Here is a 24,482-nt window from a genome sequence, read left to right on the forward strand (position 1 = left end):
TCAAACATCAATTTTTGTGCATATCTTTTCTTTCTAGGCCTATTGTTGTAGGGCATATATGCATATTTCCAAAAGGCACCAAATTTTATGTGTGTGCTGCCCATTGTGTAGACAGGTTATCTGGCTTGAAGCCTGAAATATCCAGTGCTGTGACTCTAACACACCTGGCATGTCTGAGAAGTTTGTGAGGCTGGTAGTTTACAAAAATATTTCCCACCAACATGGAGAAAGTGGAAGAAAAATCAAGGTAAGAGAGACAAGGGGTGTCTGCCTTTAGATACTGGTCCTTCTACAAGTACATGGATTCATGCCTAAGTCCTATGAAATAAGAGCCGCAGACACAACTTCAGACACAGTGTCCCACTGACGCTCGGGTGACAAAAGAGACATCAAGTGTGGGAGCAGGGCTTCTTCCCACCTGTAGAGAAAACACTAGCAGCTCAGTATTAGCATCCCTCTGGGAACAACGCCAGAAATGACAGAGTGAGGCACCTTTACATGGTTTCCTTGCTTGAGGAAATGGATGTGCATGGCTAGAGTGATGAAGAAAAAGATAGCCGAGTTTCTAGGTAGAAAAAGCCAAGAGAGTACATCGTGAGCATATGTGGCAATCCCAAGTTACTTGGGGAAACCTATGGGGCGGTTGGAATTCTCTATGAGCAGGTGTGAACAACAGAAGGTGATATTTTAATGCTCATTGAAGCTATGAATGCCATCCTTATTCACAGGTTGATGAAGTCTGGTTAAACTTAGATTATAACTGTTTTGAACCCATTCTCTTCACTTTTTACATATTTATCCAATTGGCTTTTTCCTTATGGAATTATGTATTTTTTTCAATATAATTTTAATGAATGCATAATGCTCTATGTATGAATCAACATGCACTTTTTCATCAGTGTTCTATAGTTTATATTGTTAAAAATAAAGCTCCAATATTAAACAATTTTATGATAAATTAATCTTATAGCAGAATTTTCCATATTCATGATTATTTTTATTATATAGACTTATTAGGAGTATACTTTGGGATTGAAGGAGAATATAAAGTTTCCAAAATTTCACTGCACACTGTCAAATCACTATCCACAGAATGCAATTTATACATCCTTCTCTTAAAGTGAGCATTCCTCTAAAGTCTATTTTTATAGGCTATGAGATATACATTAGATTTTTAAAAATAAATGAAACCATTGCACTGGCTTAGAAATTCCATGGAATTTGGAACTAAAATGTAAAAGAAATACAAGCCTTAAATACCAATGATCTCCATATCCATGATCATCTAAACTGGTTCATATTATATTTATAAAAAGATGAATTCTATGAAAGAAAAAAATGCATCGCAAAGCAAATAATGGATTCACCTTCCACTTGAACAAAATAACATGCTGCAAGAGACAAGATGCTGTCTATTATGTCCCTGAAAAATATAATGTATCTAAGTTCAGAGTCTGTCAGTATCTTGGTGTGGCTATCTGGACTTATGCCCCATGGAAGAAGAATGTAAAATTCTTTGAGGATCAAAATATTGACGTATCCATCCCAAAATTATGAAGAATGCTTGGTTTAAATAATGTTTAAATAATGTTAATTCTCAGGAAAACTAAGAGGGAGCATGTTACCAGATAATATACAGCTCAGGAACAAGGGAGTTCAGAGAATGACACAAAGTAGGTGGTAGATTGAAGAAAGCATTCTAGGGTAGAATTTGGGAAAGGCCACTTGGGTATATATGGTCCTTAGTCAGGCCGCCATCTTTGGAACAACCTGACTTGGAGTCATAACGAAATGTCAATGTCCTCTCAGTCCAGTCACTCTTGTAGAGTTAGAGTCTCCTGACACATAGCAAACTGATCATTGCTTAAACTCACAGTATCAAAGGAAATATTTCTATCAGTTCTATCGGCTATATAAATCATTTAGTATATTAAAAAACTCAAACACTTGCAAACATCTCTATGAACTAGCCAAGTAAAATCTTTTCTTATCTGGATGATTTGGGACCTTTTAGCAGGAAGAAAAATCATGAAGATACTGTGGTGGTCACTTGGGCTGTGAAGAATCACTCTCCCTTCAATATATTTGTAGGATGTAACTTGCTGCGCCTTCTGAAATGGAAAAAGGCCACATTTTGTGTCTTTGGGTAATGAAATGTAAGTGGAAGTGACTTATATTCATTAAATATAAAGATTTAAAAGTCTGTGCTGTGAATCATCACATTTTCTTATCTTTACCAAAGTGACCATGGAAACATGTTCAGATGGAGACTCCAATAGGATGGTCCCTGAGAGACTGTAATAAAAAGAGTTCTGTCATTGACATACATGGGACTTGCAGTGTAAAAAATTGGATTGTGTTGTGTGAAGCCACTGAGATTTAGGCAGAGTCTATTATTACTGCATAACCCATCCCATACTAACTATTAGATTTATGCAGAGGTTATTTTAAAATACCAACTCATAAGATATAGACTGGGTCAATCTATATACTTGATTCAAACTCCTATACATTTATGTAGCATCCAACTACAGCCTGTATTCAAATATCTTAACATTTAAAACAGAAATGTAATTTCTTTCAGTATTTTGAATTTGTTAAGGCACAAAATGAACAATTTTAGAAAATTGTTTAAATCTTAGAAAACTATGTGTACCAAATTCAGCTCTGTGGTCACCTCTAGAGAGGCAAAGAAGAGAATAAATCCTATAAAGGAGAGTACATGGGAGCTTCATGTATGTAAATTATGTTTTATTATTATTTTATCTAAATATGAACCAAAGATGTAAAAACAGTGCAATTTATATACCTAGGTTGTGGTACTTGAGTGATGATTGTGTTATTTTCTGTGATACAGAGTGCACTTGAGATCACTCAAAACATATTTTTACAAGAATATTATTTGACAACAATTATAGAAAGCAAAAGTATTTCTGATTTATATCAGTTAACCTACTCCAGCAAACAAAACATTATTTCTCAAAGATTTCTAGATATTTGAGATTTATCTAAATTAAAATACAAAAAATATTCTTTAAATTCTTAAAAGAAAGTAGATTATAGAAAGGAAGGTTCTCATTTTGATATTTTCATATGTCTAAATTCTGGCCTCTAAACATAAGAGTAAGGACTTTCTTACTCCATACTAGTTCTCCAGTGTAGAAAATTCATCTCCTCAACATAACTATGAGACCAGTAATGAAGCCTACACATACATAGTGGGAGAAGCATGAAATTTGCATTTATGTTAAATCAAAATCCCAATTCAAACATCTATTGGCTGTGCTGACTTGAGTATGTCTATTAACTTCTCTGTATTTCAGTTTTTTTATCTGAAATTTTTAAAACAAAATTTCTATCACACAAGGTCAATATTATTCAAGTGATGTTTTTAAGTCCTCCATTTTAGAATGTCAAATATGGTGTCTTTAATGATAGAATACCATTATTTGGTGATATGAAAATCTGAACTACAGATGGCTTACATATTGAGATACATGCAGTTATTTGTTTCATTAAAATATTGACAAGAGCAAAGGAGCTCTCATTCTGACCTCATCCCTTCCCCATTCAAAATCCACCCCGGGTATTTTGTAGCACTTATCAGTATATTTTCTGGATTGATACTGAGGTTGTTCATTATTTTCTTATACTTACTAGAGATTTATGTTTTCCCCCAGAATCAGATTGGGTCTTTATTATTTTGGAATGGCAGGTTGGGGCATGAGGACAGACATTATGGAAAACAGGAAAGAGGGTTAGTGGGGGAGTCTTAGAAAGCCAGGGGTGATGGCTTCCTAGACCAATTCCCTATCCTTCTCTTGGGCTCAAAATACCTGATTCTCTCACAACCCCATTTTCTCGTCTCCTGATTTCTTGATCTCGAGGGCCAGCTCCATTTTTTTTTTATTCCCATCTCCTTTCCCCTTTGTAATCATTTATTTTAACTGAAATCTTGATTCCAAAACATCTAACTTAGACTCAGTGCTGAAGAACAGAGGCAGCCTTACTCACTGGGAAGAGAATCTAAAGACAGGAAAAGATCTCATTTTAAAAATTAGCACTGGCATTTAGTTTCTATGAAAAAAATAGATACCTGAATATCAATACTGTTCAGGATTATACATACTAGTTAAATGATGCTTTAATGTAAAAAAATGACTTTTTAATTAATATTTGTCTTTGCACTTTAACAGGCCCATGACTGTTTCATTGCTTTGTTTGAATCCTTACCCAACACACTTCAGTATATTTGTAAAATATTCAAGCCCAGAAACATCACATATCTGGGGATTAAACTTGCTAGAGTCCTCCTCTTGGGGTGAGGGTTTTGACATTCCAGTTACACTTTCATCTTTGTGGTATAGGAGCCATTCTCTTAAAATTACTTTCATGTTAATATTTATTAAGCACTTAACTACATGGCAAGAATATTCAGGTGCATTACCTTATTATTTCTCAAAAGTGCCCATGAGGAAATTGCATTTCTTTCCATTTCACAGATGAAGGAACTGAGGTCAAAGAAATACCCAAATTTATACTGGCAGCAAAGGACAGAGCCAGGACTCCACATGAAACACTTTACATCAACTTGTTTTCTCTTTCCTCTCCAGTATATACAGTGTATATTGTTCCTCTCCAGTATATACAGTGTATATTGATGCTTTCTCCTTTAGCAGGAACCAGCAGAGTTTTTTTTTTTTTTTTTTAAATTAAAGATGATAGTGTGAGTTAAATATAAAAATCTAAGAGAGTTGCAATCCAGGTTCCAGAAACAAAGAAGCCAATGCTGCTGAATCTAAGCACCTGCAAACAAAGAGAGGAACGCAAGGCCAAGAGACATTCTTCTTTCAAAACCCGAGTCACATGAAACAAGAAGCAGAGAGATGGCATGCAGAGTCCAAAAGTGAGGATGTAGAATTCCTTCACTACTAGCCCTAGAGGAACACACTCAGAATCATCAAGTTCTGGAATTTGATGATATTATCTATCTTCAGGCTTGTGATTTATAGCCCGGTACGTTCACCCTGAGAAAAGTAAATTGTCAAAAACAGACAACAAAAATTGCAAGTAGAAGAAACTATCAAAATGATAAAACTGTCATATCTGTACACATCAAGCCACAATTGCATTCATTATGTCCAAATTCCTGGCACTTAATACTGTCTGCTGAGGAAGCTAAGCTCCATTTAGAGTTTTGCTCTTAGCACAAATATATTTGAAAGAGATTTAGCTGTGTAAGCTATTCATGATTTTATAGAGAATACAGAAAAATTATCCTAAGAGGAATCTACTGATATCTGGGAAAATCTGTCAAAAGAGACAGGTAGTGTGAAGCATTTTGGAAAAATACATCTGGTACTGGTTGTGGGGGAGCGTGGGAGACTTCAAACAGCTCAATCTTGTTTTTCAGAGGTTTCAGCCACCAACTTGAGCGTGTGTCAGAAGAATTCTTTTTGTAGGATATTCAAGTATGAGAAATACTACAGAAATGAAAGGGAAGAAAGGAAGAAAACAGGAAGAGAGAATTAGAGGATGAGGCAGGGAAGGCACAGGATGGGAAAAATAGAAAAAGGGACTAAGGATGAAAAACACAGACTATTTGATGTTTTTAATCACTATTTTCATTTTTTCTTTTACTTCATTTGTTGTAAGCACTTTTATCCTGACCAAAAAATGAGGATGAGAGGGTAGATTGTCTCATGTTCATGTAAAGGCTCATTTTTTCCTTTTCCTTTTTCCCACTACTTCTCTAGATTTTGTCTAGTTCAGCATTTGTGATTTTTTTGTTTTACTTGTTCTAGTTTCATCAAAGCAGGGAAAAGCTAAAAATTATTGGTCAGAAGCACTATTGTGAACCGTGGTGGAAATTTAGTGATTCTGAATTTCCCTCCTATTAGTAATACAAGTTTATGTTCTATCCCTTATGGCCATTATTCTATTGTCAAAAGCTTTCAGCCTAAAAGGCTCTGGCCAGGACAGCAAGGGACATTTAATGGTCAGCTGATACCTGAAGATGTACAAAGGAGACACTTTTCTGCATGTCTAACATTTAAGGGCTTGGCTTCCAAAGCTGCTTTGTCCATTACATATCATATTTCATCTACTCTGCTGTCCTCCCCCTGTTCATCCCTTTTCATTCCATTACCTTCAACACATGCTCTTATAATCTGCAAACTTTGTTCTCCAGTGACATTAAGGGCTCATTTTGGCACCATTCCAGGAGTACCTGGGGCAACACTGATCCTGACGTTTTGACACCCTGAGACTTTCTATGGTGCATGCTGCTTCACCAGGCAGCGTCTCTATCGCTAATTCAGCCTTCTGGGCAGGTCCAGGCAGACTCATAATTCATCAGCAACTTTCAATTTTAGAGCCTGGTTGGCATCTATTCTCATTAACTACCACAAATAAACAATACATCCTCAAATCCAAACCCTATGTTCATATAATTAAAATCACCAAGAAAATGCATATCAGTACTCCATTCAGGGCAGTGTGTCTCTCTCATTCCAGGCCTGTATCCCCCACACATATTTAAGGCATGGCCCAACAATTTTAACTCTACAAAGAACTTAGTGAAATCCAAGTTACAGAACATAGTTACTATGTGAAGTATCCAGAAAGGGCAAAACACATATGCCTTGTAACAATAAATAGATACTAAGTTTTCACTGAATGAATGAATGAATACATTTATAGAACAAAAAAATGAATTGACAACATTCCACTGCAAATATCAGCAACGGTTAGCTTTCTTTCTAATTCACAAAAGGGTACCCCAAAATCAAGAGTGGTCACAGAATAAACTGATGCTACAGTACACCTAGGTGGAGGTAGAGAAAGGGGTACATGTCAATCTCAGTACCAGAGTTTGGGATTTAATGCTGCTGAGAATAGGACATAGGGACTTGAGTCAGAACTGAGACTCCTGCATACAATCCAAGATTCCTGAAAACTTGCTTTTCACTTCTAAGGAAAAATGTTTATGTAAATCCACCTGCTAGCATAGGAAGACCACAAGACAGGTGAATTTTGTCTAAGTATACTTTGGGATTGTGCAAATTGGGATTCTGAATATATGGCATAAGCCCAAGGGAAATGTTATGGGAAATCATTTCAAAGTGATGTTCTCCAAACCTAAAGCCCCACATAAATCCTATAGAAGTAAGTTCTACCAAAAAATTAGTTTTAGAAAAACCACAAAAATAAATAAGGCAAAAATCCACTATAAGCTGGAGACAGGAGATGCAACAGGAGGACCAGAGTACAATAATTTCAGAACATAAAAAAACTGTCTGAAAGATTTTTAAAAATTTAAAATAATTGAAGATATATAAGGTACAAAAACATAATCACATGAAAAAACATTATAAAATAGGCAGATTTTTAAAACACATGTAGAACTTCTGGAAATTGAACAAGATGAGTAAAGAGGGAATATAGAAAGAATCAGATGATAAAAGATATGTCAAATAAATGTTATAGTAAAAAGAATAGGGATACTATGTGAAGAGATGATAGCTGACAGGTTGTTACAGGACCAGTGACAAATATGACTTCTTAGTTGAGAAGTAAAACAGGTCATGGCCAGTATAAATTCACAGTTACAATGCAGAACACCAAAGGAAAAGAGAAAAAAAAATGAAAAACACTGGAAAGAAAAAGTGGGTAATTTTGTAAAAATAATTTTAAAGCTATGAGATAGAAAAGTAAATTTCTTTATCTAGAATTCAATGTCAAGGCAGATTACCATTTCGGATTAATTGCAATATAAAGACAACATCAGGTAAATGTTAAGAATGTTTATGATCTATAGGACTGTTGTTGAAAAACCTACCAAAGGATAAACTTCAATTGGAAATTGAAAGAGGAAAGGAATAAAAGAAGCAATAGCAATCGAGAAAATAAACATGGAATAAATGTAAAGAAACCCTCATTGAAAAAGATAGTGAAAAATTTGCTATTAATTTACTTGATTTAAAATCAAGAATGACACCCAAGTGCTAGATATAGTGGTGCACCTGTAATCCCAGAGGCTTGGGAGGCTAAAACAGGAGAATTGCAAGTTCAAGGCCAGCCTTAGCAATTTAGCGAGGTTCTATGCAACTTATTGCGATGCTGTCTCAAAATAAAAAAGTCTGGAGATGTAGCACAGTGGTTACACCCCTGGGTTGAATCCCCAGTACCAAAAATAACAACAACAAAATACAAGCATTCAAAGTAACATAAGAAAACTCATTAATTGTTCAAGAGAATGACAGAACAATTGATGAATCTCATTTTTTAAGCCAAGTATATATTTAAAATTTAAGAGTAATTTTAAAAGTATTTGAAATGTAATCTATCATTTATAGCCAATAAGGGGGGAATAGGATTAAAACAAATGAAGTGATCTAATCTAAAAGGCAGGGAATAGGGGGAAAACACCATGCTTATGCATAATTTAATAATGAAACACCTGAGGTATTCCCTTCAAAGTCAGTATCAAGAGAAATATGTTTTCTATGTTACCACTATCCAACATTACACAGGCAGTCTTAACAAAACAATAAGAATTAAAGGCATAACAACTAAAAAAGAAAAAGTCTATTATTTGTAGATAATGCAATCAGGTGAAAAATTCTACAATATATACAGACACACTCATAAAACTACAAATAGAGCTTTTAGAAGTTTCTTCAAGAAAATTCACATACAAATATCCTATACTGTAGCAACAAACATCTAGAACAAACATGTTCTGATCCCCTAGCAATTCTACTGCAAGTGTCAATCCAAGGAAGCTCTTATATAAATGCACACAAAACTAGAAATAAGGATACTTTCAAAAAAAAATTGTTAAGAGTAAAAAAAAATAAATTAAGCAAACAAATGAATCAAATTGTCCCTTAGTGAAGTACACTTGCATACTTAGAATAAAATGTCATGTTTAAAATGAATGATCTGGGCTGGGGTTGTGGCTCAGCGGTAGAGCACTCACCTAGCATGAGAGGCCCTGGGTTCAATCCTCGGCACCACATATAAGTAAACAAAACAAAAAGGTATTGTGTCCAACTACAACTAAAAAATAAATATTTAAAAAAATATTTTTAAAAAGTGAATGATCTGTCAATATGTATAAATCTGTATAATGTTGAATTAAAAGGCAAGCTGCAAAAGTTAGTTTTCAGAAGGTATCATTTATGTAAAATTTCCCTAAAATGTTATGTATAAATATGAACATAGTAAGAAAAATACAAAACATGTGTGGGAATCATGTAGGGAAAGGGAGCTTCTAGCTTCACATATGTAGGCACTTCTGGATCCAAGACCGCAGGACTTTAGCATATCTGCAAGATTTTGTTTTCCTTGAAAAAATATTTGAAGCAAATATGGCAAAATTTTAAGCTTTGGTCTTGAAGATGTCTGTTTTATTTTCCATGTTTAAATTATTTTATAATTAAAAAAAACCAACAGTTGAAAAGATATTCATTGACCCCACTGACATTTTAACCAAGTTGTTTTGGGCCAAGTTTCTTAATGCCATCATTATAATACCTGGAATGATGGATGGAACTAAGCATTTGATTAAAAATTCATGGGAATCATAGGGCCACTTTGAGATTCACCTCCATCCTCTCTATTTTTCTTCGTATTCTACTTCACTTCCTCTTTCTTTCTCCTGCTGGTTTGTGAGAGAAGTCATGATAGATCTCTAAGTTCCATACAAAATAAGAACAATCTAGCAAGAAAAAGAATAAACTATCTCTCCCCTCGCTGTCTTTTAGAGTTATGTTTGTATCCAGGTGAGCTACAGGAGGACTAATTTATCTCTCTAGCTGCTGCTCTACCAGCCAAGTTCATCATTCACGCATTAGAGAGCTGAAACACCTTCAGAGACTACAGATTCTAGCAATAAATTAAATCTCTTACTCGGAGACTTGGTTTCTGTTTGATTTTTGAGAAAAAGCTTAGATAAAAGCCCTGGAGGGAGGATAAAGATGATGACAAACGACTTATTCCCCAATTTCTCCCAGCTTACTTTAACATTTTATTTTTCTTACGACAAAGAAGAAAGCGGTTCCAAAGGTAGTGCTATCCCTTCTATCCTTTCTGCGTTAGCAGCAACCGTAAGAATTCCTTTTCCTTCATCACAGGAACAACAGTAACCAGAATCCACAGTATGCATAACATGGAGCTATTGTCTGATTGGTTTGGCCCTGTGCAGCCCATTTAGGGCAGACTATACAGAAAGTCATGTTTATCGTTGTGAGCTGATGTCTTTGCTTATCTTCTCAGAGGTTTAGCTTAGACTGAGTCTGCCTGTCCCTTGACTTACTCAGTTAGCATCTCTGTCCCAACCTTCTCTACCTTTTCCCGATTCTGTTAAACAAACAGGTTCATGAAAATCAACAGAGAATAAATCCCCAAGTACTATTAAACTGCCAACCAATATCCATAAGGTGAAACTCAACAATAGCCAGACACACACATTTGTCCAAAATTCAGAGTGCTCAAAATTATCTCAATACATAGATACAGGTGCATTTATTTCAAGGTGGAATTAACTTTAAATTTAAAAATTTATCAAAATGATTCGTAAGCTGTGTATTAAAAAAATCCACACACTGAAAGTACATTTTTGCTAACTAAGTGGTAGTGTAGCCCGAGTGTCTGTTTTCACATAGATAATAACATATATCAACATGTAGCTTCCTCCCACATTAGGTCAAAAAGATGCGTATGGTAGAATATGCCAGAGCTGACCCTTGGAATGGTGCCTATGCCAACAGGAAGATCAGGCACTGACTCTTCAGCTCTTTTTACTGTCATATTTTAAACTTGATCTTTAGGATGAAAAATGATCCCTTAAGTCCTTATCTTCTTGAGAAGACAAAAGCAGTATCTTTGGCAAATCAACGTCTTATTCTGAGACAACCAGGTAAACAGATTTTTATTTAATTTAAATCGTGATTCCAAATTTCCTAAAATTCCCAAAAGGATGCTGGAGAAACTGTTTTCTGGCACACGACTGGAGCAACCAAACAAAGTAATTCATGACTAAAAGAAACCATACATTATATAAGTTCCCAACACCTCACCAAAGAAAAGTACCCAGGGAAATGGGCAACTTCATGATTTTTTTTTATTTGGGCCCCGGGCAAAAATACCATAAAATAATAACATCAGTAAAATTCTTGCTTATTGAATTCTTAAAAAGGATATTGAATTTTAAAAGAGAATTTAATTAAAATGCTGCATTCTCTTTCATAGTTAATACATTCAGATCACAATTGAAAATAAATTAAATAATTATTCTGTACCCCAAATATAAAGTTTAAAAGCCTTCCTATTTTCTGTCTTCCTATTTAAGAAACATTTTACATAATTATTTTCCAATATATACCAAAATTTAACTATCAATCCTAAGATTAAACAACTGTATAAAACAATCCAAGCTCTCAGCATAAAATCTGCTATCATTACAATTTACCATAAATTTAAAAAAATACACATACCTCAACAAATATAAAACATGGGATGATGGAATAACTTCGTTGAGTGTTGTTTCCTACAGCCATTTCTCAGACCATGTAGCAAGACTGCACCGTCTAGAACTGTCCAGACTGAAACAGAAATAGATTTCATGGTGTAAGAGCCTTATGTTCAAAAGTCCCTTAGGTACATTCATAAAAATATCAGCAACCCTCTAGATAAGCAGGCTGTGTGCAAACAATGCAAAATAGTGACCTATAGCACAGCAAAGCCAGACTAACAATCATTCCAATGAAAAGCAAATAAGAGATACCAGCTATAAATAGTCTTAGAGCCAAAATGACCAGGTAAGAGACCTCTTATGCATAGAGGTATAGCAAATAGAATTCTGGTTTCTAGACTTTGCTTAGTGCCTTAACCTGGTAGACTGCTGTCACATCATGAAACAGTTTACAACATAAAACATTTGTTATCATCCCCGCTGTGTGAAACTATTCCTGCCTGTGCCTAATCCCTCAGTGTGCAACCCAGTTTCTTAGGCCCTTGCTTCTGTCTTTGGAGCTTTCCATCAGTGCAGTAACCTCTGACTTCCTTCCTTCACCATTATTTGCCTTGACTACACAGCCATTAACTGCTTTGGGTTAATACATCACTGATCTGTCTCTCTGGGTTCCCTCTGCCCAGTGTATAATCCAGACACAAAACATTAAATCTATACTATTCTCTCAATTTATAAGAATGAAATAGCTGGACAACAGCAGATAAATGTTAAAATATTTTATTAGAATATCCCCAACCTGCTTCAAACTGAAAATGTTCTTGAATTAGGAGTTAGGTTATTTTTGGGTTCTTCTTTTATGAAACTTGCCAGGTAAAATCATTTTTCCTTGACACTTTTTATTCTCTACCCAAAGCCACGATACACGTGTTTTATATATCTGCTCTTGACAGTTATCTTTTACCTATTCAGTTCTCTGTCATTTCTATCAACAGTTCTTCTGGATTGTGATATGAACTACTCATCTACTTGAATGGCCAACTAAACTGTTTTTTTAAAGGTCATGAGTTAATGTTAATATCTTTATTTCTCTCCTTACTAAATATTCCCTTACTTTTTTACAGAATAACATTTCAAAATATGACCTTCTCTTTTTGAGATGCCAACATTTTGCTTATGAATTAAAATCTTCTTGATCAAATTTAATATTACATGCTTTATAAGTTCCTACCAATCACAGTATTTAAATTATCTAACTTTTTAGACAGCTTATTTTTCGTTTAAAGATGGATGTTATATGTTAAAAATAATATTCACAATATTATTATTTCACCTATTTTTGATTTAGAAAGAATATTTTCTACATCAAGAAAGGAATCTACATGCATACATGTTTTTACACATTGATCTGGCAATCATGTATCATTTTCATTTTACCTTTATTAACTTAAATCCTAGAATTCACTTATCAGTATTAAAAATTCAGATTTTCCTTTTAGCATCAACTAAATACAGTAAAATATATATGAAAAGAAAAATTTTAGTTATGTCCAAGTGGGCAGGAATATAAGTAAAAGCCAAGAAATTAGACACCTAGTATTTTAGATTACTTCTCCAATTAAAAAGAAGAGCAATATAAGGGAAAATAAGGGACAAACTTTGGGGTATCATATGAAATTCTCCCTTATCTTAATTTTTCTGGTTCAAAATGCAAGACAGGTGTGTATGTGTGTAGGGGGGAGTGAGAGGGAAGGAGAGGGAATTATACCAAGGCATATTTTTTGGGGGGAGGGGGTTACTGGTGATTGAACTCAGGGGCGCTCGACCACTGAGCCAACCCTATTTTGTATTTTATTTAGAGTTAGGGTCTCGCTGAGTTACTTAGTGCCTCACAATTGCTGAGGCTGGCTTTGAACTTGCAATCCTCTTGCCTCTGCCTCCCGAGCAACGGGGATTACAGGAATGCACCATCAAGCCTGGTCCCCCAAAGCAAATTTTATATATCATGCAATTCACCCATTTCATTAATACAATTCAATGACATTTTAGAAACTTAACACCTTGTATAATTATCACACAGACAAAAAAGCTTAGAACTTATCACTGCCCCCCCAAGAATGCCTATTTTCTATTAAGACTCCTTCACTGTAGAATATTTTCTACATCAAGAAAGGAATCTACAGTATTACCTCCTTTACTGTCTTTCAAGCCCAGAACCATTCATCTACTTTCTGAATTTATGTTGGATATTTTGAGTAAATATGATCATACAATATGTGGTCTCTTATATCTGGTTTCTTTCATTTAGCATAATGTTTGAGATTTCACTCATATTGTAGCACATATCCCCCTTATTATTACCAAATAGTATTTTGCCATATGGCTATAACAAGTCACCAATAAATATAGGTATAAATTTAGGTCATTTCAAATTTGTTTATTGTATCCCATGTTTTTGATAATGATACAAATAACATCAATGTGCAAGTCTTTGTATGGCCATATATTTTCATTTTCATGGTAGAACCTATGAGAGTTATTAGATTACATGTTGAATTAAGTTTAATTTCTAAGAGACCTGTCAAAATGTTTTCCAGAGTGGTTATGCCTTTTTATATCCCCACCAGCAGTATATGAGGGTTCCCATTTCTTCACATCCTCATTAACATTTTTATTATCTTTTTTATTATAGCCATTCTAGTGGGTATGAAATGGTATCTCATTGTGGTTGTAATTTGCATTTTGGTAATAACAAATAATGTTGAGCATCCTTCTTTGAGCTTGTTAGCTATTCTCATATCTTTTTTTCATGAAATATCTATTCAAATATTTTCATTTTGTGATTGGATTGTTCATCTTATTATTTCCAAGGTGTTCAAGCTATTTGTATATTCTGGATACAAGTCATTTATCAGATATGTATTTTGCAATTAGTTTCTTCTCCTCTCTCCCTTGCCTTTTAATTTTGTTAATGATGTACTTTATATGCATATTTTACTAGTATAATAATTTTTAATCAGAGACTATTCTTGTTAAACTTTAATTTCAAAGATGATTGGATACTAATACAGGGATGTGGGTGTGGGGGCTGTTTTGTTTGGTTCAGTTTGTTTTTTTGTGATCCTGGGGATTGGACTCAGGGACTCATGCGTGCTAGGCAAGTGCTCTATCACTGAGCTATATCCCTAGTCCACTAGTCCAGATTTTCAACAGCAATTTAAAATGTAAAAAAAATGTAAAAGTTGAGGTCATGATGAAGTGAAATTAAGTGTTAGGAATCATAAGAAAAGACAACTTAGAAAAATAGATTCAGTGAATAAACAATTTATAGAAGAAATATGGCCAAGGAACATAAGAAAAATATTCACAACCTCATTAATTAATTCAGATTAAGAAAACTAAAACAAACAACACTGAGATATTTCACACTTCTGAAATTGGCAAAAAGTAAAAGTCTGATAGCCTCGAGGGTTGAGCAGTGTGGAGCAGCAGATGCTTTTCCTCACAGCTGGCAGGAGTACCTTGCAGAACAACCACATCCAAAAAGGATTCAGCAGTTTTTCATATGGTAGATGCTCATTCTTTTCACCAAACCCCCCCCCACAAAAAATACACTTGTAAAAATTCTCACCATACAAAAATCAATTGCATTTCTACATATTAACGATAAACTATTTGAAAAATAAAGAAAAAAATTCCATTCACAATAGCATCAAAAAGATGACATCAGTTATGTTTCACCAAGGCAGTAAAAAGTCTGAACACTGAAAACTATAACACATTGATATAAAAAATTGAAGATGAAACAAAAGTAGGGGGAGGCATCCCATGTTCATGGATTGGAAGAATTAATATTGTTAATGTGGTTAAAAGACTACTTCCCAAAGTAGTTTGCAGATTCAATGTAAACCCTATTAAAATTCCAGTGGCATTTTTCACAGAAATAAAAAAAAAATCCTAAAATTCCTATGAAACCAGAAAAGTCCCCAAATAGTCAAAGCAATCTTGAACATAAAAGAACAAATCCAAAGACACCATTTCCTGATTTCAAAATATATATTTCAAATCTACAGTAATGGAAACTATTTCTTTGCTGAGGCTTTCAAATTTTTCACTTGTTTCAAGCACATTTATGATTGTCATTGAAGCAGATGTCTACTTTACAATTCTTGTCAGATAATTCTAACATCTATATTATCCTGGCATTGGTGTCTGTTGGTTATCTATTCAGCTTGAGATTGTCGTCTGACAGCTCCAGCAGATGCAGCAGAAATACTCGTGTACTGGCATATAAAGAGGAAAATCCAAGATCTCCATTTGTCCCTCTAATACTTGGTTGAGGAGGGGTCCTTTGTTACAGCTGGCAGAGGGAAAGTTCAGGCTTCCCACTAGGCTTCACTGAAATCCCTCTAGAGATGGGGAGAGATATCTGCTTACTGCTTCTCATATGGCCTCTACTGACACTGTGGGAAGGTGGCCTTGTTATTGGTGAGTGGTGGTAAAACTCCTGACTTGGGCTTCCTTGGATACTACCACAATGAAGAGGGGGGAAGAGTGCCTCATTACTGCTAATTGGAATGGCAGTCTTGACAACCCACATCCTCTCCCCTGTCACTGGGGGACAGGGAGAGATGCTCACTACCGCTCAGTATTAAATAAAGTCCTGGCTCCCCACTTGACTTTCTCTGCCATAGCCATAGCAGGAGTCTGAGGACTCTATTTATAGTCTGGCAAGAGTCGATGTCTAGGCTCACAACCCAGACTTTGCTGGCAGGGGTGGTGTTTGGCTGGGGCCAAGAAGGTATTATCTAGAAGTTTTCTGGCTTGTTAGGCTTTTGCTGGACTCTTGTCCTGTCTGTTGCTAATAACATCTGCAGTTGCCAGTTTTTTCAGACCTCAATCTGAGATATGTAAAATAAAAAGAAAATCCTGGAACTCACTACTGTGTTGTTCCTTATTATCTGAGGTCCTTACCAGTTTGGTTTTTCTCTGCCTCTAGAACTATTTTTATGTTGTTTTTTCATATAATGTTCTAGGTTTCTTGTTCTACTTAGAGGAATAGAGAAGAATACATCCTCCTCCACTCTCTCAGAAGCAGGAGTTATTAGAAGTCTTTTTGAAGAATATCATACATGACAGCCATAGAGATTCTTGTGTAGCCCAGCTCTGCTGTGTTTTCATGAATTTGAGTTGTTTGGTACTTCAAGATTCAAAATACCAGAACAAACCACATCATTAACTCATTCTTTATGCATCCCCAATTCGTGTCAGGTAATCCATAAGCATGATTAGAAGCAATGAGCTAGTCAAATACCCAGAATTCCAAGAGCTGACAGGTCTCAAGAAAAGACTGAAAAACAAATATTCAAACAAATATAAGAATATGTTATAGGCACTAACATAAAATAAGTAAGAGGAATAGGGTGGCACAAAAGAATCATCAGTTCCAAATCTTGGGGTCAGAAGTCTCTTTTCTGTTATTCACAGCAGATACAGTGTCAAGACTCATGATATGTTTTTGAAGCCTATGAAAAGATTTTGATTTCTTCTGAAATAAAGAGAAACAACTGTTGGGTAGAAAAAGGTTTTTAATATATAATTAATATATTCAAGTTTATACCATTTCAATTATGAAATATAAATTTTACTTTTCATGGAGAAAGAGGCCGATGAAGGCAAAATGACTAGATTAGAATCATGAAACAATAATGCAGCACTGGTAGGAGGAAAGAGAAGGAAAGGTTTGTTAGAGGAAGTGGCCATTTAGGTTGATTGAAAAAGATTAGTGGCTCCCTTACCAGACAGAGGTAAGAGAAGCATTTTAGCTAAAGAGAACAGCAGGAGTAATTGTTCCAGAGATATGAATAAGCCTAACATATTTGTGAAACTCTGAAAAGCAAACCAAGTCAAGTGTATGAAATCCAAGAACAAGATGTAGATGCTTCCAAAATCTGTTTATGTACATGCAACTCTTTATGCAATAGTTCATAGTCAAAATACCTTAAGGGGAAGAAATACAGGATTTGTTATTTCCGTATCAGATGATGTTATGGCTTAGATATTAGGTGACCCCCAAGTCTCATGTGTGAGATAATGCAGGAATATTCAGAGGCGAAATAATTAGATTATGAGAGCTATAATCTAATTGGGGATTAATCCACTGATATGGATTAACTGCGTGGTAATTTAGGCAGGTTGGGTAGGATTGGAGGCTATAAGTCACTGGGGGCATGCCTTTGGGGTTTGTATCTTGTCTCTGGTGAGCAGAGTGCTCTTTCTTCCTGGCTGTTTTCCTGTGCTGTGCTCTTCTACCACGATGCTTTGCTTGCCCTGTGGCCCAGAACTATGGAGTCGGTTGACTGTGACTCTGAATACATGAGCCAAAATAAACTTTTCTCCTCTAAATTGTTCTTGTCAGGTCTTTTGATCACAGCGACACAAAGCTGACTAAAACAGATTGGGGGAAAAAAAGGAATCCATATCGATAGACACTGCACTTTATTAATTAACTCAGATTAAGTTCTTCATTTCTAGGTAGTATCAGAATTCTCAATGAAGTCAATGCCATCTCATGTGTTTCCACAGAGTTTCTCACAAAATTTCTTCTTTATGCAAAATATAACAAGTCCTATTTAACTCAGAACAAACAAAAGTAATCATGAACCCTGAAGTGTCTGGTGACAGAGTACACTGACAGCATTGTCTTGGAGACAGGGTGCAAACAAGCCTCTTCATTTTTATGCTAGGCAAAGTTGGATCTGGCTGACCAGTCAGGGAAGTTTTAAGTAACAAAAATGCCCTTGAAAAAGAGTCCCCATGAGTCAGTGGGACTTTTGCCCAGCCCTAATGTGAGTTAAATTGCCAGTTGCCAAAGTCACAGTGGCTGCAGTCCTTCTCAGAAGCTCAGCTTTTATGATTTAGGAGTGCTAGAGCTTGCTCCTCGTATAGACAGTGTATGTGGAGCTAATCTTGCTAAAAATGCTCTGGTGGTTCCCTTCAAAGTTAGGATGGTCTGAATGAATAGAGTTAACTAAAATAAAAATCCACAAAGCAAAGGTTGGTTCAACAAATGGAAATCAATAAACATAATTCATCATATCAATAGACTTAAAGATAAGAATCGTATGATTATATCAATTGATGCAGAGAAAGCATTTGACAAAGTATAGCACCCTTTCATGTTCAAAACTCTAGAAAAACTAGGGATAGTAGGAATATACCTCAACATTGAAAAAGCTATCTATGCTAAACCCAAGGCCAACATCATTCTAAATGGAGAAAATTTGGAAACATTCACTCTAAAAACTGGAACAAGACAGGAATGCCCTCTTTCACCACTTCTATTCAACAGAGTACTTGAAACTCTAGCCAGAACAATTAGACAAAAGAAATTAAAGGGATAAAAATAGGAAAAGAATAATTCAAATTATCTGACATGATTCTATACTTAGAGGATCCAAAAAACTCCACCAGAAAACTTCTAGAATAAATGAATTCAGCAAAGTAGCAGGATATAAAATCAATACAATAAATCAAATGCATTTCTGTACATCAGTGATGAATCCTCTGAAAGAGAAATTAGGAAAAGTACCCCATTCACAATAGCCACACACAAAAAATAAAATAATTGGGAATCAATTTAACAAAAGAGGTGAAAGACCTCTACAACGAATACTACAGAACTAAAGAAAGAAACGGAAGACGACTTTAGAAGGTGGAAAGATCTCGTGTTATTAGATAGGCAGAATTAATATTGTCAAAATGGCCATATTCCCCAGAGCCCTATACAGATTCAATGCAATTCCAATTAAAATCCCAACATCATTCCTTATAGAAATAAAAAAAGCAATCATGAAATTCATTTGGAAAATTATGATATTTTTAGGATTGTTTGGTTGGGATTTTTTGTTATTGGTTTGGGTGGTCAGTTTTTGGTACTGGGGATTACTTCCAGGGGTGCTCTATCACTGAACTATATCCCCAGCTCATATATATATATATATATATATATATATATATATATATATATATATATATATATATCTCTTTCTCACACACACACACACACACACACACACACACACATATATATATATATATATTATTTTTTTTTTTTCTGAGACAAGGGCTTGCTATGTTGCCCAGGCTGGCCTTGAACTTGCGATCCTCCTGCCTCTGCCTCTAAAGTTGCACTACCATGCCCAGTTAACAGATATTCTTAGAAGCACCAAAAATAAGTAAAACTGCATGAATAAATGCATAAAGATATTTCTAAAATGGTAAACTCTTGCAACTCCATTAACTACTAAATTTAGTGTTTATAACAATCTGAAAATGATTTACATGTGAAATTTTTCTCTATTCTAACAATTTGCAGAGAAACTAGAGATAATTATAAACTGAATTAGCAATTGCAAAAGGTAATTTCAAAAGAAGAGTCACAAAAATCTTTTCATTTCATTTTGCCACAAAATATTTACTCTTGGAAGTAGACTCCTTTTCATGGTTTTGTTATCCTAAGGAGTAGGGCCTCAAAAAGCAAGCAGTGGAAACAATCTTAACAACCTTAAAATAACCCTGAAGGGATTTTGCTTCCATCCAAGACAAAGCAACAAACCGGATTTCATGCCTGAAACAACTAAACAATAGACAAGAATAAACAAGGCAACGCTATTCAAGAGGTTGGACTGAAGGCCATGAAGAGATCCAAAAAAACTGAACAAACAGAGAAAGAGAGGTGAGGCCTGTGATTGCCCCAGCTTTATGGCCTGAAGACAGTCTATAGGCCCCAGCATCAGGAGAGGAACCAACAAATGGTCCTTGGTCTCCCTGAGCTGTTGGGTAGGAGGCCAAAACAATTGGAGTTGCCAAGGCAGAATTCCAGAGGGCAGAACGCAGCATGGAGAGCATGCCTGGAGGTTTGCAGAGGGTCTTGGAGTCTTCAGCAGAATACTCACAAGCACATGCAGAGGAGGAAACTACCAAAGGTCCAGAGAGAAACTACCCAAAAGGATTAAGGCAACAAAACATAGCCATCAGGAGTCACACAGACCTGGAATATTTTTGGTCTCACTAACCAAATAAAAAATCCTCCCAGCTCACCAGGTATCAGGGAGAGTAGTGAGGTTTGATAGAATAACAACTCCAGTATGAAAATATTTCTTCTTGGGGGACCCCAAGCCATACTGGGAAGTACTCTTTGTAGCATGGAATTTTTATCCTTTAAAAATTACCTTTTCAAAGAATACTGAATATTCTCCAAGCTTCCTTTTATTTTTTTGGAAGACAATTCTTAACACATAACAGCTAATCTTTGTGCCCCGAATGTGTGTTTTTCCCTCGTGTCAAACTCCATCCACCCAAAGCCAGTGTGGTGACAGCATAAGCCATGGCCCGGGTCATGGTAAAGGCATCTCTGATGTGAACTGATGAAACTTCCTGGAAGTTCCTCAAAATTTGATTGGTTTAAGATTAAAGGTAGAGTATGACCAGAATTGGGGTGGCAGGGGGAGGTGGGTAGAGTTTACATCCTATGATAACAAATCTTAATTGAAAGTGAAAGGGATTGGAGTAAAAAAGAGAAAACTAAAAGGGGAAAAAATGAATTAGAGTTACATTTCGTTTTATTCCCCAGTACTCAGGGTGAGCCATAATCCCCGAATGCTGCTCATCTTTAAGACATGTTAAATAGGCATTAACTTCCTGGGTGGTTCTGAGCTACCCCTCCCTATTCTGGATCATTTCTATTCAGTGCATGAGCTCCAACCAGGATCACAGTTTGCATTTAATTTTCCAAAGCTGGAAAAACTTATCTCTATTTTAAAGCAACAGACATTAAGGGATAAGAACAAATCAAATGAGAATGTAGGTGAATGCAGAATACATTTCATCAATAGGTCGTGTGGGATTTAGGAATGCACTACTTAGGCTTTTAAGAGAAACGCTTTATTCTGTTCAATTTTAGAGATGCTTTTCAAAGCCTGTCAAGCTGACAATGTGCAGACCCACACACAATAGGAGGGGACACTGGCACTCCCTTTATCTCCAGTCTCTTTCCTCCAATTTCTCACAGTCAGATTCATGATTCCAGCTCACGAACTAGCTCAGATTAAGGCAAAAAGATACAAAGGAACATAAAACCCACAATTGAAGGAAACCTAGAATTGGCTCAGATCTTTGCAAAATATCCAGATTCGGGGCCCCACATTGTTGCTGAGTAACTTTTCAGACCAAGGGGTAATTCCAGGGCTCCAATAGTATGTTGGCCTGGTTCATAAAGCTCAGTCCTCTGCTGTTTCTATTGCTTTGGTCTGAAGAGTCTTCTCACAGTACCTTGGTTTCTCTCTGGATCCCTGCCCAAATCTCAATGAATGACTAGGACTCAGCGCTTCTACTTCTCTACATGAATCCCTTGAATTTACCAGTATGCCTGGTACACACTGCAGTCTTATGTCTGGATGAACATTCTGCAAGACAGCCATTGCCCCTTGCCACCAGCATATGACTTGATATCTAGGGTCCCTGCTGCTGAGCCTCTCACAGCTAAGTGGGCTTTCTAAGGCAGAAGTCTGCCTGGTTAAATATCTGAGCTTGCTATACCTCTGTCAAAACTCCACAGTCCCATCTTGCAACTCTCTCCATCCTATGCTCAACGTGCACCCCCCCCCCAACCGCAATCTTTGAGCATTCTAGCTACTCACTCAATGTGCCTCAGTTACTTCAGAGCTCCAATGAAATGTCATTTTCAATGGGAACATTTCCTTGCTCTCCCTTCTTGGTTTAGGCCTATGATACACTGTCACCATACTCTTTCTTCATTATTTATTATTAATTGTTCCATGTATGTTTCTTTTCTGTATTGTCGTTTTGTTCTGTGAGGTCAGAACCAGGTTTGTTTTCCTGAACCTTAACACCTTATACAGTGCCTGGCGTACAGCAGGTTTGCAACAGATATTGAAATAAACAACGCACCTCAGGTACTTGGTTCCATCATGAGTCCTCATTTCCCCTGTGTCAGTTCCTCAGCTTCAGATCCCATCTTAAGGGTCTTGGGTCAGTCCTCCTACATTCTCATCTGAAGTCAATCCAGGTCTTGGCTCAATTCTTTCTATTTGCTCCAAATAGCTAAGACTCACTCCACCTTAGAACCAAAGAGCTGTGACAAAGTGTGTGGAAGTTCTAGAAACTAAATGTAAACCAGAACACATTTAAAAATGTAAAGTTGAAAGAGGAAATATTATTCCACTGAATTCTACCTCTGGGCCTTACTGATATGCAAAAAATCACTTCCCATTACTATTTTAAAAAGTATATGCCTAAGTGCCAAAAAATAAAAGTATTTAAAAAAAAAAAAACCCTCAAGTTCATCGAACAGTAAGCCATCTCTGTTAAGACTAGTCTTTCCAGAACAATGATAAGCACAATGATGATACCAACCACCAAGTTCAGCAGGTGACCTGAAACAGTTGGGAACAAACCAGAGAGCATGGTAGTGCCAAAATCCCTGATGAGAAGGCTCCCTTGGATCATTATGTGGTGCACCACCTGGAGAACTTCTAAACAGGGAGACACACACCTCTGAGAAGAGCATCGCCAGTTTATTTTTAAGTTACTCTATTGTTTACCTGTAACTTTCCACTAGGAACAAAAACATAGCTGCAAAAAGTAGAAGGACACAAAGATATTTTCTTAATTATAAAGTGGTAAGTTAATGTTTCCTTCAATAAAATTAAAAGCTGAAAAAAAATGAGGTTTTGGTGCTCTGTTAAACTGAATCCTTGAAGCACTGGAGCCAGAAGGGGAGGGGGGGGAGGGAGAGGGGGAAGGAGTGGGGGAGGCAAGGAGAGAGAGAGAGAGAAAAAAGGGACACACACAAACACACACACTCACACAGTCCCCCAAAGGGCTGAGACATTGGGAAAGCTATGGCAGAAGTCATTCTCAGTTTGAAGTCTTAGGAGAAATAGGCAGAGAATAATTTGTCATTGCTCTCAAATTAAAAGTAATGAATGTGATTCTTAATCATACCTATGTATTTGTATTCTTTGCATCTTGCTCTGGTTACAAAATTTCAAATGCAAAAATGTAATTACAATTACCAACAACAAACTCATAATTAAACCCCTGTCATGTTGTCATCATGATCCATATTGTAAGACTGACTATATGGAGGTAAAGAACTGGTTTATTATGGTAAGAACATCCTAATAGTGAAAAATGTCCAGTGATCAGCTTTAACATGAATTTGTAGTATGTTAACTTCTATTCTGAAATGGGCTATATCCCAGAAAGGCTCTGGTGTTGTGGTGTCATAACACTTTTTACTAAACTCTTCTGAAGTCAGGCATTGAGAAGAAAGTTCCATTGTATCCAAACACTCATTAATCCAACGTGGCTTTATTAATTACCCGCTCAGTTCAAGGCCTAATGTTAGGCTCTGACTGATACAAATATGAGTCAAGCAAGGCATGGACAGGAGGCAGCTTGAGACCTAGCAAGAGGGAAAATGCTGGCAGAAATGCAGAATCTATTTTTTTAAAAAATAAATGTAGACCATGAGAATTCACAGGAAGGAGGAATTATTTTCAAGGATGATAGTTGTGCTGGGCCTGTGAATGTGTGTAATTTATGAAGAGGCTCTGGAGAAAGAATTTCTAGGTACTAGGAATGGAATGAGCCAAGTATGAAACAGAATATTCCCTCCTGCATTTGTGGTATGAAACTATGTTCAGGCAAGTTGGGCTAAGATGACAGAGATACAGAGGAATAACCATTGGGTTTAGCTAGAATGGAGATAGGAGCCGAGTTACTAAGTGCCATTCTAAGGACTTAAGATTTTCTTAATTTATTTTGGCTAAGAACATGCAAAATGGGTGGTGGTAGATAGTCACTGGAATAAGGGAGACTTACCAGGGGCCACTATCATTTAGACAACAAGTAATTAGAATGACACGAGGGCTAGCTTCAGTCCAATTTTTGTATTCTTGAGATGAACAGGGAGAAGAGG

At 36.1% G+C, this 24,482-nt stretch overlaps 1 protein-coding gene across 1 annotated transcript in view; it reads right to left on the reverse strand.

Annotated features, from left to right (window-relative positions):
- Window positions 1–24,482, reverse strand: part of Plppr1 (phospholipid phosphatase related 1) — a 283,020-nt gene that overhangs the window by 127,848 nt on the left and 130,690 nt on the right. The window contains exon 2 of the mRNA XM_076843244.2: window positions 11,502–11,609. Within this exon, the coding sequence (XP_076699359.2) occupies window positions 11,502–11,564 (63 nt within the window). The 5' untranslated portion in view covers window positions 11,565–11,609. The remainder of the gene's footprint in view (window positions 1–11,501; window positions 11,610–24,482) is intronic.

Source organism: Callospermophilus lateralis, chromosome 2 (assembly GCF_048772815.1).
Source record: "Callospermophilus lateralis isolate mCalLat2 chromosome 2, mCalLat2.hap1, whole genome shotgun sequence".
NCBI classification, from domain to species: Eukaryota; Metazoa; Chordata; class Mammalia; order Rodentia; family Sciuridae; genus Callospermophilus; species Callospermophilus lateralis.